At 41.4% G+C, this 17,539-nt stretch overlaps 2 protein-coding genes across 4 annotated transcripts; both read right to left on the bottom strand.

Annotated features, from left to right (window-relative positions):
• Nucleotides 1-339: 339 nt before the first annotated feature.
• Nucleotides 340-8,212, bottom strand: LOC104922881 (cytochrome c1). 3 transcript variants are annotated; one of them, XM_027283677.1, is made up of 5 exons: nt 7,998-8,212; nt 4,656-4,756; nt 3,788-3,860; nt 1,864-1,909; nt 340-1,827 (listed from the first exon to the last, which is right to left on the bottom strand). In XM_027283677.1, the coding sequence occupies exons 1-5, from the start codon at nt 8,068-8,070 to the stop codon at nt 1,425-1,427; spliced, it is 696 nt and encodes a 231-aa protein (XP_027139478.1). In that variant the 5' UTR covers nt 8,071-8,212; the 3' UTR covers nt 340-1,424. The 3 variants fall into 3 exon arrangements, with proteins under 3 accessions (XP_027139478.1, XP_010734136.3, XP_019129489.2); XM_010735834.3 differs by having other exon boundaries at nt 340-1,909; XM_019273944.2 differs by having other exon boundaries at nt 340-1,873.
• A 3,945-nt stretch (nt 8,213-12,157) lies between these two features.
• On the bottom strand, nt 12,158-14,969 carry LOC104922870 (ras-related protein Rab-33B). Its single transcript, XM_010735823.3, has 3 exons — nt 14,280-14,969; nt 12,705-12,883; nt 12,158-12,562 (listed from the first exon to the last, which is right to left on the bottom strand). The coding sequence occupies exons 1-3, from the start codon at nt 14,496-14,498 to the stop codon at nt 12,232-12,234; spliced, it is 729 nt and encodes a 242-aa protein (XP_010734125.1). The 5' UTR covers nt 14,499-14,969; the 3' UTR covers nt 12,158-12,231.
• Between the last annotated feature and the right edge of the window lie 2,570 nt (nt 14,970-17,539).

The following is a 17,539-nucleotide window of genomic DNA, read 5'->3' as shown; positions in this document are numbered from 1 at the left end:
CTTTGTGTTTTATGTTGTTGCACACGGATTACTGATGGACCTTTTCAGTCTCCATCTATGAGAGAGTGGTCATGTGTTCATCACAAAAAACAAGCGATATCCTGAAGAAAACATTCTTTGGACGGTCGTTTGAATTTTCACCTTGAAGGCACAGGAGCATGAACATGGTGCAGGTCATCTTCAGGAGAGGGAACATTTCTACATGAAGTGGGTGTTTCTACACCTACAACACACAATATTTACTGTACATCACATTGTATATATAAAGGCACAATGAGTTGAAACTTTTTTCTTTTTTTTCAATCTATATTGTAGCAATAAAAAAGAGAAACGTCATCCTTATATCAATTCAGTAAGGTTTTATTCTTTGAACACTTAACTCTATTTATTATCATGACAAACTTGCTCAGACAGGTGAATGAATTTTCTGGAGCGTTCCCTGAAAGATTAGTGTCACATTTAGAGAGCACACAGCAGAGGTGAGTTTAACACCAAAAGACAAAACAGGTTTTCCGATGGCTGGTAAACTGAAACGATGTTGAAACAAGTCAAGTTAGACACAGTGGCTGCAGGCTGCTGGAGAAATGTAATAATGGAAATCAAAGTATTTGAATGTGCAAGAAAAAGAGAATATGGTCGAGTAAAAAAAAACAGAAAAGAAGAAAGAGAAGCACATTTTTTAACTTTGTCTCGCTCTGAGAGGAGATGTTATACGAGTTAAGAAAACTAGACAAGAACTGCAGCCAGGAAAAGAGGAGCTCACTGATCTTTGGTCAGACTTCACATCGAGATAATGAAGCACACTGACTTCATGTTCCAGCTCTCTATGGTTTGCATAATAATCCTAACCTAAGCAAAGATTCATGGGATATAGATGAAATAACAGCAATAAGCTGAGCAGAGAAAGACAGAGTGCAAATGATGACGAGACTGAATAACCAGTCACCATGCTGACTTTACATAAGTAAGGAGGAGCAGCAAGGACTGTTTTGTTTTAAGGGCACTTCAGAATATTATTTTACAGAACATTAGACACAAACTGAACTCTTTCCCTTATATCACCTGATTCAACACTCCTCTATGAACTGTACAGCAGCCAAACCACACTTTGGATTCGCTCTGGCTCTAAGAATTCCTATAGAAAATGAATTTTCCAAACTGGATCTAAACAGACCGCCTAATGCCAAATGTTCTGGTTTGGGTCTGAAGGTTGGGGTCAGGTAAGGAAAGGAAGGCACCTGAAAACTGGACTGATGAACCCCTAACTGGTATTTAACCAACCAGAAGTGAAAACGAACAATTCTGTTTTTTCCCCTTTTTATTAAAATAGGGGTTCATAAGTCCTTTTTTCCTCAGCCCAGAGAGATGGGACACAGCACAACTAACTCCCAGCCCTCCTTGGGCAAACTATGGGTCTCACAGCTTTATGCAGCCACCTCTGCAGCAGGGGCGGCCTCAGCCTCAGGGGCTGCAGAGCCAGTCTCTGCCTCAGGAGGGACTTCCACTACTGCTGCCGTACCAGCGCTCTCTGCTGCTGGGGCCTCTGCTGGCGTCTCCTCCATGGCAGCTACTTCCTCAGCGACCGGAGCGGCTTCGGGAACCGCCTCAGCAGCTGCAGGTGGAGCAGCTTCTTCTGCGACTGCTGGCTCAGCTGCAGCCTCAGCAACGACCACCTCAGAGACCACGGCTGGTACTTCTTCAGGTACGGCCTCAGCGACAGATTCTGCAGCGGCCTCTGCTACTGGTTCTTCAGGGGCAGGCTCGGCGACGACCTCTGTGGCGGGTGCTGCCTCCTCCACTGGGGCGGGATCAGCTGCAGGAGCTGCTCCTTCTGGTGCTTCTGCTTCAGCTGCAGGAGCTTCTGCTTCTGGTGCTTCTGCTTCAGATGCAGGAGCTTCTGCTTCTGGTGCTGCAGATGAAGATTAGAGCAGAAATTAATAACAGCAACCTTTAATGACTCATTTAATATTTTATAGTGATGTGCAGTGATGTGTGTACAACAGCTAGTGCAATGTAGGTTTGGTTCATAGCTACAGTTATCAGTTTTGAACTCCTGTGGACAGGTGACGCAGGGCTGAAGGTCAATAGCTTACGTCTTTAAAAGGTCTAAAAGATAAAGCAGCATAATATGAGTAAAGTGAAGGATAATCCCTAATCCCAACATGTCATCCTCGGGACAGAAATATAACTGCTGACCTCACTGAAGCTAATGATCTCAATAACTACAGGAGAGTCAATATTGGTTTACGGATCCTTAAGGAGGAGATACTTAAGGGGCATTCAGTGTTGGTGAACTAGTTAGACTTCATCATTCAATGCACAATTGAGGGTAATATTACACATCTGCAGAGTTAATATATCATGACAGATCAACACTCTGGAGTTGAAGCAAGTTTTTCTATCAAAGTTTAATGGGTCAAGCACAAAATCCAAGCTAAACTTAACAAAAGTGCAGCTTTATAAATGATCTCATCTTAGTTGATAACAAAAGTGCAGCTTTATAAATGATCTCATCTTAGTTGAAATGTGCCAGCACTGAATATACACTTATATTAAGTAGGTAAATATGTTTTTTTTTTAAAATACTGACAGAAGCTTGAAAGGAGTGGGTTTGGAAGATTGGGATTTGCCCAGTTATATGGGACATAATGCATGCCAAAATATGTTACATTTTGGTGTTTTAGCCTCATCAGAACATCGGTGACTATTTTCAGAGGCAGTCATAAAAATCAACAATCTATCTGATTGTGCAGCTCAAGAACATTACATTTACACTGTAATGATACCGAGCAATGTGTTCTCAGATTAATGTGTCAGGAAAATTTGATGATTACTCCCAATCACCATGTGCATCAAGCTGTTTGTGTGATTTTGTTTCCTGGAAATTTTTGGCTTATTACGTAATGGAGGGTGGAAGGTTTAAAGCCAACGCAGTACAGTGTCCAGCGTTGCAGGGAGCAGAGCTTTAGACTCAAAAACAACACTTCCAGGCCGCACGTACACTGAACCAGCAGCAGCTGGCGCTTATCCCCAGTACAGACTGGTTAGCTGCTCTGGGCGCAGTGCCATGATCTCTACGGGCTCAAACTGGCTGAATAGACAAATAATTTGCAGACAGGAATCAAAACAGACAGGCATGATGAAGCTATTCAAACTGATCAGTCTACCATGTTTGAGATTTAGGTGGTGAAGCCACAACAAGTTTGAAACGCAGCAGGATCTTCTGCTTTGTGTTTCTCAGAACTGTTTTGATCTAGTTATTCAGTTGATCGCTTTATGGAGTCTTTACTTCACACTCATGCTCTCCAGAGGATGAACTGTGATAACTTTGGTGATCCCTAACTTTTCGATGACCACATCAGGTCAAAAATATGGTTCAATTTGACCAAATATCTGCACTACTAATATACTTAATAGAGCTAATAAGAAAATGCTAGTATGCTAAACCAAGATGATGGATGTGGTAAACATTATTCCTGCTAAATGTTAGCATGACATCAGCATGACATTAGTATTTAGCTCAAAGCACTACTGTGCCCAAATACATTCTCATAAAGCTGTTAGCATGACACTTGTTGAGTTCATATATGTTGTGTAAATGTAATTTATTTTTATTTATTTTTGGACTGACTATAATACTTTTTATTTTATTTTATTGTTATTAAACACCGTTAGTGTTTGTGAAGGCGGCCACACAGTTTGTTGTTTCTTGTACTGGGAGCCCATGCAGGCAACATGAGCTGCACATTTATGCTCTGGAGGGTGTGTGTGAGTATGAGTGTCTGACCCTTTGCTGTGGAGCCCATGTTGGTGAGTCTGTCCTCATAGCGTTCGCTATCACCGTTGACCGTCTTATAGGCCTGCGAGACAGAGGGCAGATATGCAGTTTTTACATTCCAGCACACATCAGATGATAACAATATCAAACTCTAAGAGTATTACACAATGCCACCCGACTCTGACATTTTGTCCAACATGAACACAGCAGATATACACTTGTGACAGTGAACAGAAACAACACAATAGCTGTGTGTAGAAAGCACAAAGACTTTTCTATGTCACTTTCAATGTCTGAGCTGTGCTGATGTCTGCTACACACAGTCCAGTCTGTACTGAGGTTGTAAGTTAACTGGCTCACACTTTATACCAGCACTACAGACGGATAATCACAAGGAGCTCTTTTTGGTTTAAAACCAGAGGTGAGGTGTTTTAATGGACTCACATCTTGTGGATGGTGCCAGTGTAGGACTTTGTGTAAAATATGAAATGTATTTTAAACAGAAAAGACCATTTAAATGTGATTTAAAACATACATTATTATGCATACAATTATTTTGTGGTTTCCAGTCAATACTATTCTGACTAGAACTAGAAACTAGAGAATGCTTGCAATAGTAAAATCTTGTCCCTTGCCTGCATTCATATGCAGATATTTGTTTATAGAAAACATTTTGTATACATTTACTATGTAGGAATAAGGAGAAGACCAATTTTTCAAAAATTACACTCAGTATCAACACTGCTGATACTCAGGGCAGATTCTGAGTGGAATACTTTAAGAACACACAGCAGAAACACAAATAATAACAATGCTAACTTGACTACAAAACTGGTGTGATGAACCTGGAAAGGAGAAATGTCACACAGGTACTCACATAGACGACGGCAGCAGTCAGGCCTCCTCCACACAGAACAAAGTAAGCCACGTTGGAGGAGCCACCAGGAACCCCGAAGGCCATGTGTCGCACCGGAGTTGCTGAGAAAGACACAAAGGAGGGCCGTGTTACAGGGTTAGTTTGGAAATGTGATTGGAAGCTGACCTTCAGTCAGGACTTGCATTTATAAAATTTATATAATAGGAACAGATAGTAATTTTGGACTGTGATGTTCATTATTAACATTTTCATCCAACCACTGACTGAATATATGCAGGAACATGAGTAACGATAATTGAAAGTTGATTACAAAATATGACAGCTTGCATGTTTTATTTAGAAGTATGACATGGTGCAAAGACAAGTGTATTTTGATAGCGTCAACATGTCTTCATCCCTTTAATCCAGTCCAATCCTCGATACAGTGCTGGATATTTGTAGCAGAGTGGACGGAAATATTTAGCAGCAGCCAAGATAAACACCAAATTGTCCCTTAAATTAAATCCCCGGCACACACGGTTCCTCCTCGATGATCTTAGATTTGCATCACAAAAACAGACAAAACAAACAATTTCAAAATGATCTGGTGGGCTTGAATTCATGTGAACTAGTCCCTCAACACACATCAGGACAGAATCGAAGATCTGTCACATGTTTCTAACAAGCTATTGTTGTTGTGGTGGAGAGGTGAGCGCAGCCGGCTGCAGCGCGTGCGTCCTGTAGAGAAAAGATTTGCTGGTGTTTAAAGGATTGCCAGTGGTGCATGCAAAGAAGGCCAGAAATAAAACCACCCTGCATCCCAAACACTGCCTCAGCCTAATCTCTTCCTTCCTACCAAGACCTCACACATGTATTCACACACACATACAGAGTGTGTGCATGCACACCGTCACAGTACATACGACATCTTTAGCATGATTTACAGCCTCTGTGTGTGCACACGCACGTAGTTTACTCAGCAAGCTGAGTCGGCCGTCAGAAGGAGTGAAAGAACACAATGTACAGCGCACCCCGCCCCTTTCTGTCCTTCCCATGTTTCACGTGTGTTCAGGCAAATCACAACTCATCCAGTGACCTGCATCTATATGAAGACACCTGTTTAACCATTTAATCAATTCAAGATTTTTAACACTAGTTAAAGGTTGCCATCTCTAAGACTGCACATCCAAGACCAATAATTAGGAGGAGTCGCTCGTATTGATGAACCTATAGAGAATTATCAGCTGCTCACATTTTCAGCTTTACAGTAAATTTCATTCAGCTCATTGTCCAGTGTTCTACCGCTTTCTGACTACTGTTGCAAACCAAGTGTACCTGTTTAATAATAACATTTAGATGCTACATATTTTTAATCAATTTCCAAATGTGTTATGGTCATAATTTCTGATGGCCTGTTTAGTGTCTTTTGGTGTTATTTAGTTTTTAAAGAAAGAGAAAGAAATGTACCTGATCATTACTGGATGCAAGAATCTTTATTTCCAGGCACAGGTAACACAAAGATAACAAAATGATGGTCACCCTACCCAAATCAAACTAAATATTGTCAGGTACAGATTTAGGACTTAGGGGGCCTTTTTGGCAGAAATGATATATAATATTTATATGTAAGTTTGCATTAGTGTATAATACAACACCTGAAAATAGAAAATGTTGTGCTTTTGTTAGAATGAGCATTTTATATCCATACAGATCCTCTGCCATTCTTCTACAATACACTACGTATTCAACAGTAGACAGTTTTGTTACATGACTCCAAATGAATGCTAATGTAACCAAGTAGCTGAAAAATGTCATTGTTTATTGCTGACTAGTATCTTTGAAATACATCCTTTTTGTACTGATAAAACAAAAAAGAACAAAACATGTTTGTGCACTTCAGAAGTACTCATGGTTAAAGTTTGTTACCCTCTGAGCCATTCCCAGTTTGCATGCTATGTTAAGCTACCTGGCTGCTGACTCAAGCTCTAAAGGACCACTAAATCACAAAACCAAAACAGAAGCTGAACATAAACCTGTTGTGAATGCTGAGCCAATGTAGCTGTAAGTCCTCCCTGCTCTAATACCAATGACACAGCAGCACTATGCAGGGACAAGGCCAAGTACAGGTTATTTATACAGGTAATCAGTTAATCCCTGCAGTGAGGTTCAAGCCTGTAAAAAAAAATGGACACACATGTCAGGCAACAGCACATAAGATGGCTGAGGTAGCAGTGAGACATGTCTGTAGACATGCATGCATGTTGGGTGTAAGTGTGCTCTCTCTCTCTCTCTCTCTCTCTCTCTCTCTCTCTCTCTCCTGCTGCTGTCTGTCAACTACCATGCGCTCAGTGAGACAGAATGAGGGAGATTATGCAAACATGCAGGAAGACAGGACAGGTCAGGCACTGTCACACATGCAGGTCTTTGACAACTAAACAACAACAATAGCTCTGGTTTTGCAGATACCATTTATTTCATCTGCACTATGACACAGAGTTTTTGTTTTTGTTTTTTTAAGCAGGAAATTAAAGCAGCAGTTTAGCCTCAGGCTGAATTCCACATGCTCACATCACAAAGCAGAGGATGATCCGAGCATGGACGCATGCAAAGAGAAAATGTCCTAAGAAATAGTGATTTACTCTCAAATACACATGCAGCAGCTACGGACCTAAATGGTTATTGGCTTTACACTTAATATATTATGTAAATAATATTTTATTTTTTCAATGATTTTTTTTCATACTGGATTTAGCTGGTTGCCCAGCACACAAAAATAAGTCCTGGGACAAAGAGTAATCATGACAAAAATACGCTTGTACATGGTTATTTATTTAAAAATATCTCGATAAATAATGGAGACTTCAGTATTTGCATCCAAAGTCAAATGCACGTTATGCAACTTGGTCATAAAACCTAAAAATCGACCGTTTTAGCCGTGTGCGTGTGTGTGCGTGTGTGTGTGTGCGTGATGCGCTCTTTTATAACTGATGTACAAGAACTGCGTGTTCCCAAAGCAGGACACACCTCCTCCCTCTGACTGACTGACTGCACAATGGAAACCCACTAATGCATCTCTCTGTGGGACTTTAACCTAACCTACATATGAGCAATAAAACGCAAGTATCTTTGCAGAAATGCTGCAGAAATGAACTTTCGTAATCTTTGCATTTGTTCGAGTAAACACACTTTGAAGAGTTTTACAACCTGGGAGACAGACAGACATTCACAAAGAGTTTGAATCCAGACAGACAGACAGACAGACAGACAGACAGACAGGCAGACAGATATCTTTACTCCACTTTAATGACTCTAATTAACATCATGTAAAAACATTAAGAAGTCATCGATGACTGGCTCACTCACTGTTTCTGGATGCTGGGTTGAAAGCCCTCCGTGCCAGCGGCCCGACTCTCTGCCATGCCCGTCTGCAGAACATGTTGCCTCAGCTCGGTGATCAGCTGCAGGTAAAGGGGTGCGTGTTTGCAGCAGGTTTTAAAGATGACTGTGGAGGAGCACTGACTCGGATAGCTGCCGGAGACTGCTGATTGCAAAGAGGACACCCCCCTTTCAACAAGATTAGTTCACTAGTGCGCCTCCTAGAGGCCGTGGAGATCTCCACTGTCAGTGTACAGTTGTGAGTAGTTCTGATGTTATGGATTTATAGTGACATAATATTTCCAGTGTTTGTGTTTAGAGCTTTCTGGGACTGATTTTTAGTACGTGACATGCTGTTTAATCCACTTGATAAAGTCACTCCTAAAATAAGATGAAGTCATGTTGACTCTGCTGTGGCTGTGCAGAGGATCAGACACCTCTCACGCCAGTTTCAAGTGGATTACAGCCCAGTTTGTTTGTTTGCATGGAAAGAGAGAGAGTGAACTGTTGTTGCATAATCAGTGGTGTACACAGAGCATTCATATACCATTCATCATATCTATTAGCATCATAGCATTTCACAGTTTCTTACACTCCTGATGTGAAGACTTTTATTGAAAAGATGAATAGACCGACCAGTGACATGATAAAAAGTGATAAGTGTACCCCCAATATGAGAAATAAAATAATGCACAGTGGTGGCCACTCAGGTTTCAGAGGATCCCATGGATACACACCTGTGCATAATACGCAGTTCAAGAGTTATTGTGCACCTGGATCATGCTTAACTCTGGTAAGCTGACAAATCCAAAAACAGATGACAGAGAAAAAGCAGGAGAAAAGCTGCTCTCTCTATGTTTAAACATCAGGAGTTGAGATTTTAGAAATGCTGCACTAATCAGGATCTATAGTTGCACAGAGGATATCTCTGTCGTCCTCCAGTGGTTAAACAGATACTAACAAGGCTTTACCAACAGCTTACACATGGACTGTACAAAACATTACAGACAGGTATGGTGAGTTACACAGCAATATCTCAAGTTCACTAACATTAGCCCTCATAAACCACTGATCATACCAGACCAAGTAAGGCTACAGATTAATAAATATGAATTGCACGTTTCATTTGTAAGAGGAAGAACTTGTCATCTCTTCCTTCAAAAGTTATGCAATCTCACTAGTTTAAAGTGAGTAATTTCATATTAACTGTCTGGTTACTTCAGTGTTTTAGTACTACACTTCTATAAATTTAAGAGACTCACAAAAAATAAAATTGCAGCAGCAGATGTGAAGGTATCCTGGAGGTATCCTTTTACTCCCCAAATATTGGATCCCACATTTCCCATGATGCAACACCAGTGTGTCTTTTCAACAGTCCCTTATCTTGTCTTTCAGACTCCACACTCCCAGTTTGTAAAGCCCTATAAAGGCTCTCTGTTATGTTAAGGCTGTGATGCCCATAGGCTATATAAAACATGGACGTAGTCTCTGTGACGTCACCCACTGGTTTCTGAAGAGCTCAGTGTGTGATGGTTCCGGGTTGCCGCCATTTTGGCAGTCCTGCCTCTGCCTCCTAATCTTAATCTTAAACCTGTGGGCCAAATGAAGCCTGGGTGCTCAAACAAGCCACCTATAACCACACACATATGTCATTCTGCATAACTTTAAGCTTTGATATAATGGTGAGCTATATAGAAGACAGGTGAGTTATATAGAAATTTAGACTCAGTACAGTTTTCATGAACAGGGAAATTAGCTATAGAGACAAAAACAGTTTTTTGCACCAGGCTGTAATTTTCTGTATTTCTTTTTGTATGTCTCTTGCTAACAGCCCTCACTGAAATAACCCTGATGACGTACCCCGCGATAATTTTCTCACTAAGAGTGTCCTCCATGAGACACACCTTCTTTTCACAAGCTGAGTAGAGCTTTCCATGATGAGTCACTCAATGTGCAAAACTGGTGGAAAGCTCCTTTAAGAAGGCCGTCTCTGAAGTATTGTACTGGCTAATGACATCTGCTGCAATATTGTCTGTTTGCACGTTTCCCGCTTAGCCCAGTCTCGTCCTCCATCTTTCCTGAGTCCAGAGAAAGACATCTACCGTTTGACCCTTGAATGTTGCACCAATGTGACACTTGCATGTGCACACACACACACACTCAGCTGCCCGTACCTCTGGTGTGTTTCAGTGCGTCTAGACCACAGAGCAGAGAGGCATGTGACGACCTCTGAATCATCGATCGGACACATTATCACGGCACATGTGATACACTTTCCAGCGCCTACACAGCTGCTGCACAAGACTAGTGCATGACTGCTGTGATGTTTTGTTCACCTTTAACGGCTAGGATGGGATTATATACCATATTATAACACCACTGTATCAAAGCTACTCGTACAGAGCGACATGTAGTGAATCAGGACAGACAGAAGCTTTGACAGTAATGAAGATGATGGCATCATTTAAGTTCCCAAATCTATTTAAATACAATTAAAGAACCTTAGTCTGCAGAAGCGCCACAGTGAGATATAAAACACATTTTCAATGTGTTCATCCTGTGTCCCTGCACCAACTGTTCTGGCCTCTTTTAGTTTGTCAAACGCAACTTATTTTCAGTATTTACATCAAAATCCATCTCAATTGTCTTCCTGCATCATGCTGAACCACTTCTGATGACTCGTCCTGTACTCAGAGACATACATAGAAACATTTTTCCAATCAAATGATTTAGAGCAACTAGCTAACAACTTGTGGGTCATAGCTAGTGGAGCAACATAATGGGTTTGAGGTACATCTTTCAATATTAGTTGGGAAAAACTTTTACATTTCCAAATATGCACGATTCCTGTCGGCATTGTTCAGTTTCAGTCAGAAATATTTCACATTACAGAGGCTAAAGGTGTTTTTCTGCCGCCATGTTTTGAGTGTTTTGAACTTGATCAGTGTCGTTCATGTTGTGGCCCTTTTCAGACACAATGTGATTTGTGCTCATCAATCAACCTGGTTGAAATTCGGGCACAAGTGCTTTGCTCAATGCAGTGAAAAAAGCATTTCACAAGCAAATGAGAACTGCATTGAAAACAATGAGACAACCCAGACGGGAATTGACACAGTTTATATTTGATGCTTTTAGCCCCGTCAGTCTCCCCTCAACCGGACTTGTTGGGGTAGGTTAGCATTGTGCTTTGTTGTCTGAAACAGTTTCTTTATCAGAACTATCACTGGTGAACAGCTTGGCGTAATCAGATTAATTTGCTGGAGCCTCTCAGTTCATTTTCAATTTTTCAGAGATTAGTGCAGATTAAAATACCACTGTTAGCACAGGACAAAACTACAACCAATCAGAGCAATGTGATGTAGCGGAGTTGATGAAGTAAACTGACTAAATCTTGTCTGAGGTACAGCAGACACATCTTTCTTTTTAACAAGACATGACAGAGCAGTTGTTTGTTCTTGTTTTAAAGAAAAATATGCCATCCAGTTCATACTGATACTGATGAGTTCGCAGATTCAACAGAAGTGAAACCTGAGGATGCAGGTAAGTCTGGTTTCCTGGCTAACTGGGAAAGTCAACAACCAAAATAAGGCACGGTGTGCTGGGAAAGAGGCGTGTATTGTGTTTTATTTGACGGACCACCACAGTCTACTACTATCACTGTCACTACCAACATCAGGCATTTTCTAACTCTACACATGGTGGCTTTAAAGCCTCCCTTTATCACCGTATTGTCCACATGATGCAGGTCAAATTGTGCAAACATTCGCGTCACTCCTAAACTGTAACTATGACTTGGAAACAGATTTATCTGACATGGCAGTGTCTGAAGAAACATGGATGCTTCACATGAACCAATGACCAGCCTTCAAGGTAATTAAACTCATTAAACCCACGATGAACACAGCCACGATTATTTCCCAGTAAGACATCAGTTGGATCAGAGGAAATAATGTTCACGTTCACAGCATTTTATTTTGCAACTATTGTAAACAATACAGTCACAAATATACAAAACATTTCAAAGAAGCATATTTCACATATTTAAGACCATAAAAATTAAAGTACATAACTTTAATATTTATGGTCTTAAATATGTGAAATATGCTTCTTGGGAGAGTAAAGTTTTGCATTTTCACAAACACACACACACACACACACAATCAAACACTTTAGTCACATTCTTTCATCTGAAAAGTCCAACACTCCCCTCTCTCTATCTTTTTCAGCAGCAGGTCCACACCTCTTTCTCAGGTCTTTTCTTGTTTGGGAGTTTGAATGACCCGCTGTACGTCGGAAGGCTTGTCACTGAAGGTTTCTTCTGTCTCTTCAGTTTGGCTCCAACAGCAACAACGATGTCCTCCACCTCGTTCTGCTGATGCGGCACCTCCCCATCACTCAGTCGAGTGCTCGCTCGTGTTTTTGGCGGGTCCTTGGCAGACGTCTCGAAAAACATCATGCCATGGGCTTTGGCGAAGCTCATCGCCCACTCCTGGTTCACTTGTCCATCGGTCCTGCAGGCATTACGCAGGTCACTCTTATTCCCAATCAAGAACCTGGGAGGAGAACAGGCAGCAGAAAGGGACAAATGAAGGAAGATGATATCAAGAGTTGTACACAAAAGACACATGGCCCCAGGATGTTGACTGAACTGGAATGGTTTGCCATAAAGAAATCAGACTGATGTGATGTTGCTACCTGGGGATCTCCCTTCCGATAGAGTTCTGCCTGCACTCTTCTATCCAGGAAGTCAGGCTCCTGAAGCTGGCAGGACAGGTGACATCATATATAAAGAGGACAGCGTGGACGTTACGATAGTAGTGTTGCACCATGGACTTCCGGAAACGCTCCTGTCCCGCCGTGTCCCACAGCTGGAGCTGGAAATGAGACGGGGGGGACACAAAGAGAAAGTAAAATGGACGTGTAGGCTTTTCTCAACATACACACAAATGAGAAAAGAGGAAATGAATGAGCACGAAAGCATGCAGAGGAAAAGAAATCATGTGTTGAAATACCCCAGAAAAAAACATGCACAGAGACATGCAATGAGTCATCACAGAGAAGGAACAAAGAAAAGGAATAAACACATCCATCTAGTAGTTAGAAAGTCAAATCTCTCTGCTGGGCTTCAAGACAGTTTGAATAAGATCATATAAATTTAAAGGAAGTGTTCATTTACAAATACAGACACCTCCGTTTTTATTTATTTTCCTAAATTATGTTTTATTCTGCACTAAATGGAATATCAGTCAAGCTGGTGTTGGCTCGTTCATTTTAAGAATGCTGTTTGTGTGTTTTGGCAAATGAACTCCTTAAATGTCAAATCACTGATAAACTGTGTGACTTCCTCTGATACAAGACACACAACACAGACAAACAAACAGAACAGAAAGAAATGAAAAACTGATGAGAGACAGGCCTTGTGTGGCCTCACGACTCAAATATTTGATTATATTATTAATTATACAGATTTGAAAGAAAAGTCCACACACATTATTCTCAATTTAACACACTGGAAACAAAGCTTGAAACCTCATCTACCTTACAGTTATAAACAAATCCTCAGTCACCAGTGACAGACACTTCCTGTGTCATGTGGTCGTCTCAAAACACTCAGGAAACAGCACGAGCCAACTAACACCCACACTTTTAAAATCACAACTGAGCTCATGAAAATCATGGCATGCAGTGTGTGATGAGATGAATTGAAACCAAACATGCCATAAAGAAACAAACATGTAATGTTCACTGTGATTTACACGCTGTGTTAGTTCTGCATACACCAGCAGGTCTGCTGATTTTCTGCCATCCAGATAATTCTCTGTCATTCAGTCAGGGACAAATAACTGTGTGTGGATTCAGCAGATCCTCACTGCACTGCGGGACATTATTAAAAAAAACAACCTCTGGGGATATTTAGTGTCAGCATAAGAGATAAAGTCACGTTAAGAAAGCTCAGACACGCAGATAACTTCTACGAGTCTAACAGAAGTGTTTTGCACATGGAGTCCGTGATTGGTTTTGTAGCTTTGTTCAGTGTGAGACAGAGGCTGACCATGAAGAGTACTGAACTCATTGTAAAGTTGCAAGTGACTAACATGCAGCCTAAAGAAGCCAACATATCGTGGATAACTTTATCGGCAGTCAGTTTATTCATATTTTAAAGCAACAGGGTTGAAGATCACCACCGTGCGTAAAAGTTTGGCACAATAAGCATATTAGACCACAGCTTTGTTCATTTGTTTGTATTCATGCAAACACTCCATCAGTTACCTTAATCCTCTCTCCATCTATATCTAGCACTCTCTCGCGGAAGTCCACGCCGATGGTAGCCTCCACTCTCATGGGGAACTCTCCGGCGGAAAGTCGGTGTGCGAGGCAGGTCTTCCCCACCCCGGAGTCTCCAATCACCAGCACTTTAAAGGTCCGACAGCGAGTCAGCAGAGAAGACATGCTGCCCAAAGAGCTGGAAAACTCAAGAGATGACTCCATTTAGCCGCCTTTCACAGTAAAATCACTTTAAATGCAAAGCGCAAAGACGCGCACGGTGCGTCAAATGTGATATCCAGGAAAATATTTCCACAGACGCAGCTTCACCAGGTCTGAGCAGAAGTATGTAGGAAGTATTGTGGAGAAAACAGACTTTCCTCCGATGGTCTAGTGGAGAAAAAGCTCTCTGAAGACTCTTCACGGCGTTGAGCAGCGTGAATGAAAGGAGGACAGTCTCTGACGTTTCATCTGACAGCATGGTGATGATTGGAGTGAGGGTGGAGATTGATCAAATGACCAGCAGGCAGCAGTACAGAGTTCAGAGTCCTCTGAAAACATGTTTGGCACGTGACAAACCTTAAAAAAAACGAAATAATGACGTCTTTAATTCATGTGGGACCTCCTCAGAAGACAGACAGCTCTGCTTCATAGTTAGCTGTTGGACACGGAAACACTTTTATTACTACAGATCAGAGATTTCCCGCCAATACGCTGAATTAAATTTTACATCTACTGCATTATTTTTTGTTTGGGTCCCTCTGAGGGCCCCAGCAGCTCCCTCACATGCTGCTGCCCCCTACTGGTGTATCGCTGGTGTCACACTTCAGGTTTAAACCATGTTTGACTCCACAGCAGCTCAGCGTGATTTCAGGTCACACACGTGTTGTGGTGGTGCCAAACCTCCTCACAATACTGACAGCAGGTGGAGACTGTTAATAAAGTCAACCAGAGAGATTAAATTTGAGCTGGAGCACAGTTGATGCTCCTGGGTTTGAATTTACACATCAGTGAGGACAGAAAAGGGGCAACATTTTTAAGGTTGTGACATTTGACAAACACACAGAAGACCCCCAAAAATAAAAAATGAGCCAAGGAATCATGTAACTGAGTTCACTTCAGTGGGCAGCAACATTGTATGTAACTTTATTGCATTGTATATTCAGCGCCAGTCTCGGTGCGGGCAGGTACGGCAACCACTAAAATAAATTCAAAACGTTTGAGTTCCTTTCATTCAACTCACAAAATCTATGAATTACAGGGCAGCAGAGCAAAGAACACAACAAAGATTTAAGATCTGTTCTACCCTCTGACACAAAATATAATATAAAGATTTCATTTCTTGAGGCTCACAAGCAACAGTTAAACAGAACCATGTACTGTAAAACTGATGCAGTAGTTTTTTTTTTTTTTTTTTTTTTAGGAATGTTTGCAGAAAAGCCTAGAAAAGTAATCTGAACAGCAAACAATGACAGGTAAATAAAGTCTGCCACTGTGTCAAAAGACAATATGACGTTATTGCTTCATATTTGAGGTCATTTTATTATTGCCAATGTTAGAAAAATACTAAACGCCTCCACAAAACTCTTCTTTATCATAGAATATGTTCAAAGAATTTCTAGAAAGAAACTAATGATTTAATCACTAAATCATTCTCACCTGTAACTATTTTGATATATTAGAACATTTTTACTTGTTTTACTTTTATTCTCACTTGGAGTTTCTTATAAATACAAAACCCTGACTAACAATGGATTTGCAGGTTTACAAGCTCCGAATTTGACCTGATTCATCACAGCTCTGACCCTGAAACTGGGCCCCATATTAAAAAAGCAGCAGCAGCTCATCAGTGGGAACACATACAGATGCAAAGCAGTCGACTGTTTTCTTTCGTTTGGTTTTAATACAAAAATCCAGAGATATCATACATCGCCATCTCAGATTTCACCTTTCACATTAGAACCCAAATTGGAGGAAAAAGGGGAAGAAAAGAGATTATTGGGGGGAAAAGGGGAGAGGGGGTAAAAACATATTCCAGGTGCTCATACGTTGGGCGACGGGGCCTGGATGCTGAACTCTGACCTTTAGAGGAGCCATTTTCATGAACAGAGAGGGTCCCTGTGAAGTACTGGAGGCTCGTTGGAGTCCCTGTGTACATACAGGTTAAATCGTTCCTAACAGTGACAACAGCAACGACACTGTGTGACTCTGCCAGGAGGTCCCGTGAGAACCGCTTGAACCAGATCTAAAAAATATTAACAGTAATAAGAGGTTTGTTGATCCATTATGGACAGGAAGGTGTCTATGGTATTGCTTAGATCTATCCAACTCTCTCAGAACTATGTAAAAATGTTAAGAGTAGCAGTGTATTTGAAATGGAGCACAACACACAACCTTTACAGTTTTTAAATCTGTGCTACAAGGTGCTCCAGAATAACAGACAGAGGATTACATATTCCCAAGTTTAACCAGGAACAGTGAGGGAAGCACAGTCTGACCAAAACAAAAAAAAATGTTCACGTGTGAGTTGTCTGTCTTTGTGTTGTGCCCCCTTCCCTGCAGAGATCGGGCCTGCCTCACATCCTCGCGGTTTATTGGAGCGTTACAGCCGATAGATTCACCTGTGGTCGCTGGATGTCCTCGTTGTCTTTTTCCGGTCTTCGGTAACTCTTCCTGCTCAGCTTCCTACAGATCTGTCACAAAGATCAGATCCACTCCGCTCAGCCTCCCGTCCCCCCCCCAGTGACAGTTGTGTCCTATTTTCATTTAAATTTGCTTCTTTTTTTTTTTTCTTTTTTTTTTTAAATAAGGGGAACACAGTATGAGATAGGCGTGTATTCGGAGCAGCACCGAGTCAAACTCAAGTGGTTGCTGTCACCGTTATTGATCATTTCCGAGGAAACAGACAGTCCTCGTCAGTCCGCCACAGTTTCTCCCGACTATTGTTTATTTTCATATTCAACATGGTCGTCAGCTCTATTAAAAAAGTAAAATGGCCGTTCTGTTATCTTCCTCTTCCCCCCCCCCTTTCCCCACAAATATACACAACCACACACATGCTCTCAACACACACACACACACACACGCTTACACACACGCTTACACACACGCTTACACACACGCTTACACACACGCTTACACACACACACACACACACACACGCTTGCGCACACACACACACACACACACACACACACACACACACACACACACACACACACACTCCTGATTTTCACCATGTGGGAGAGAGCCAAGCCATGCTATAC

The sequence above is a fragment of the Larimichthys crocea genome, chromosome X (assembly GCF_000972845.2).
Source record: "Larimichthys crocea isolate SSNF chromosome X, L_crocea_2.0, whole genome shotgun sequence".
Taxonomy (NCBI): Eukaryota; Metazoa; Chordata; class Actinopteri; family Sciaenidae; genus Larimichthys; species Larimichthys crocea.
This window is presented reverse-complemented; position numbering and strand designations above follow the sequence as displayed.

Coding starts and splice junctions, on each gene's coding strand:
- LOC104922881 (XM_010735834.3), bottom strand. CDS start 8,070: ATGTTCTGCAGACGGGCATGGCAGAGAGTCGGGCCGCTGGCACGGAGG. Junction 3,861..4,655: donor TGACTGCTGCCGTCGTCTAT/GTGAGTACCTGT, acceptor TCTGTCTCGCAG/GCCTATAAGACGGTCAACGG. Junction 1,910..3,787: donor CATGGGCTCCACAGCAAAGG/GTCAGACACTCA, acceptor CTTCATCTGCAG/CACCAGAAGCAGAAGCTCCT.
- LOC104922870 (XM_010735823.3), bottom strand. CDS start 14,498: ATGGAGTCATCTCTTGAGTTTTCCAGCTCTTTGGGCAGCATGTCTTCT. Junction 12,884..14,279: donor TAGATGGAGAGAGGATTAAG/GTAACTGATGGA, acceptor TCTCATTTCCAG/CTCCAGCTGTGGGACACGGC. Junction 12,563..12,704: donor ATCGGAAGGGAGATCCCCAG/GTAGCAACATCA, acceptor TTCTCCTCCCAG/GTTCTTGATTGGGAATAAGA.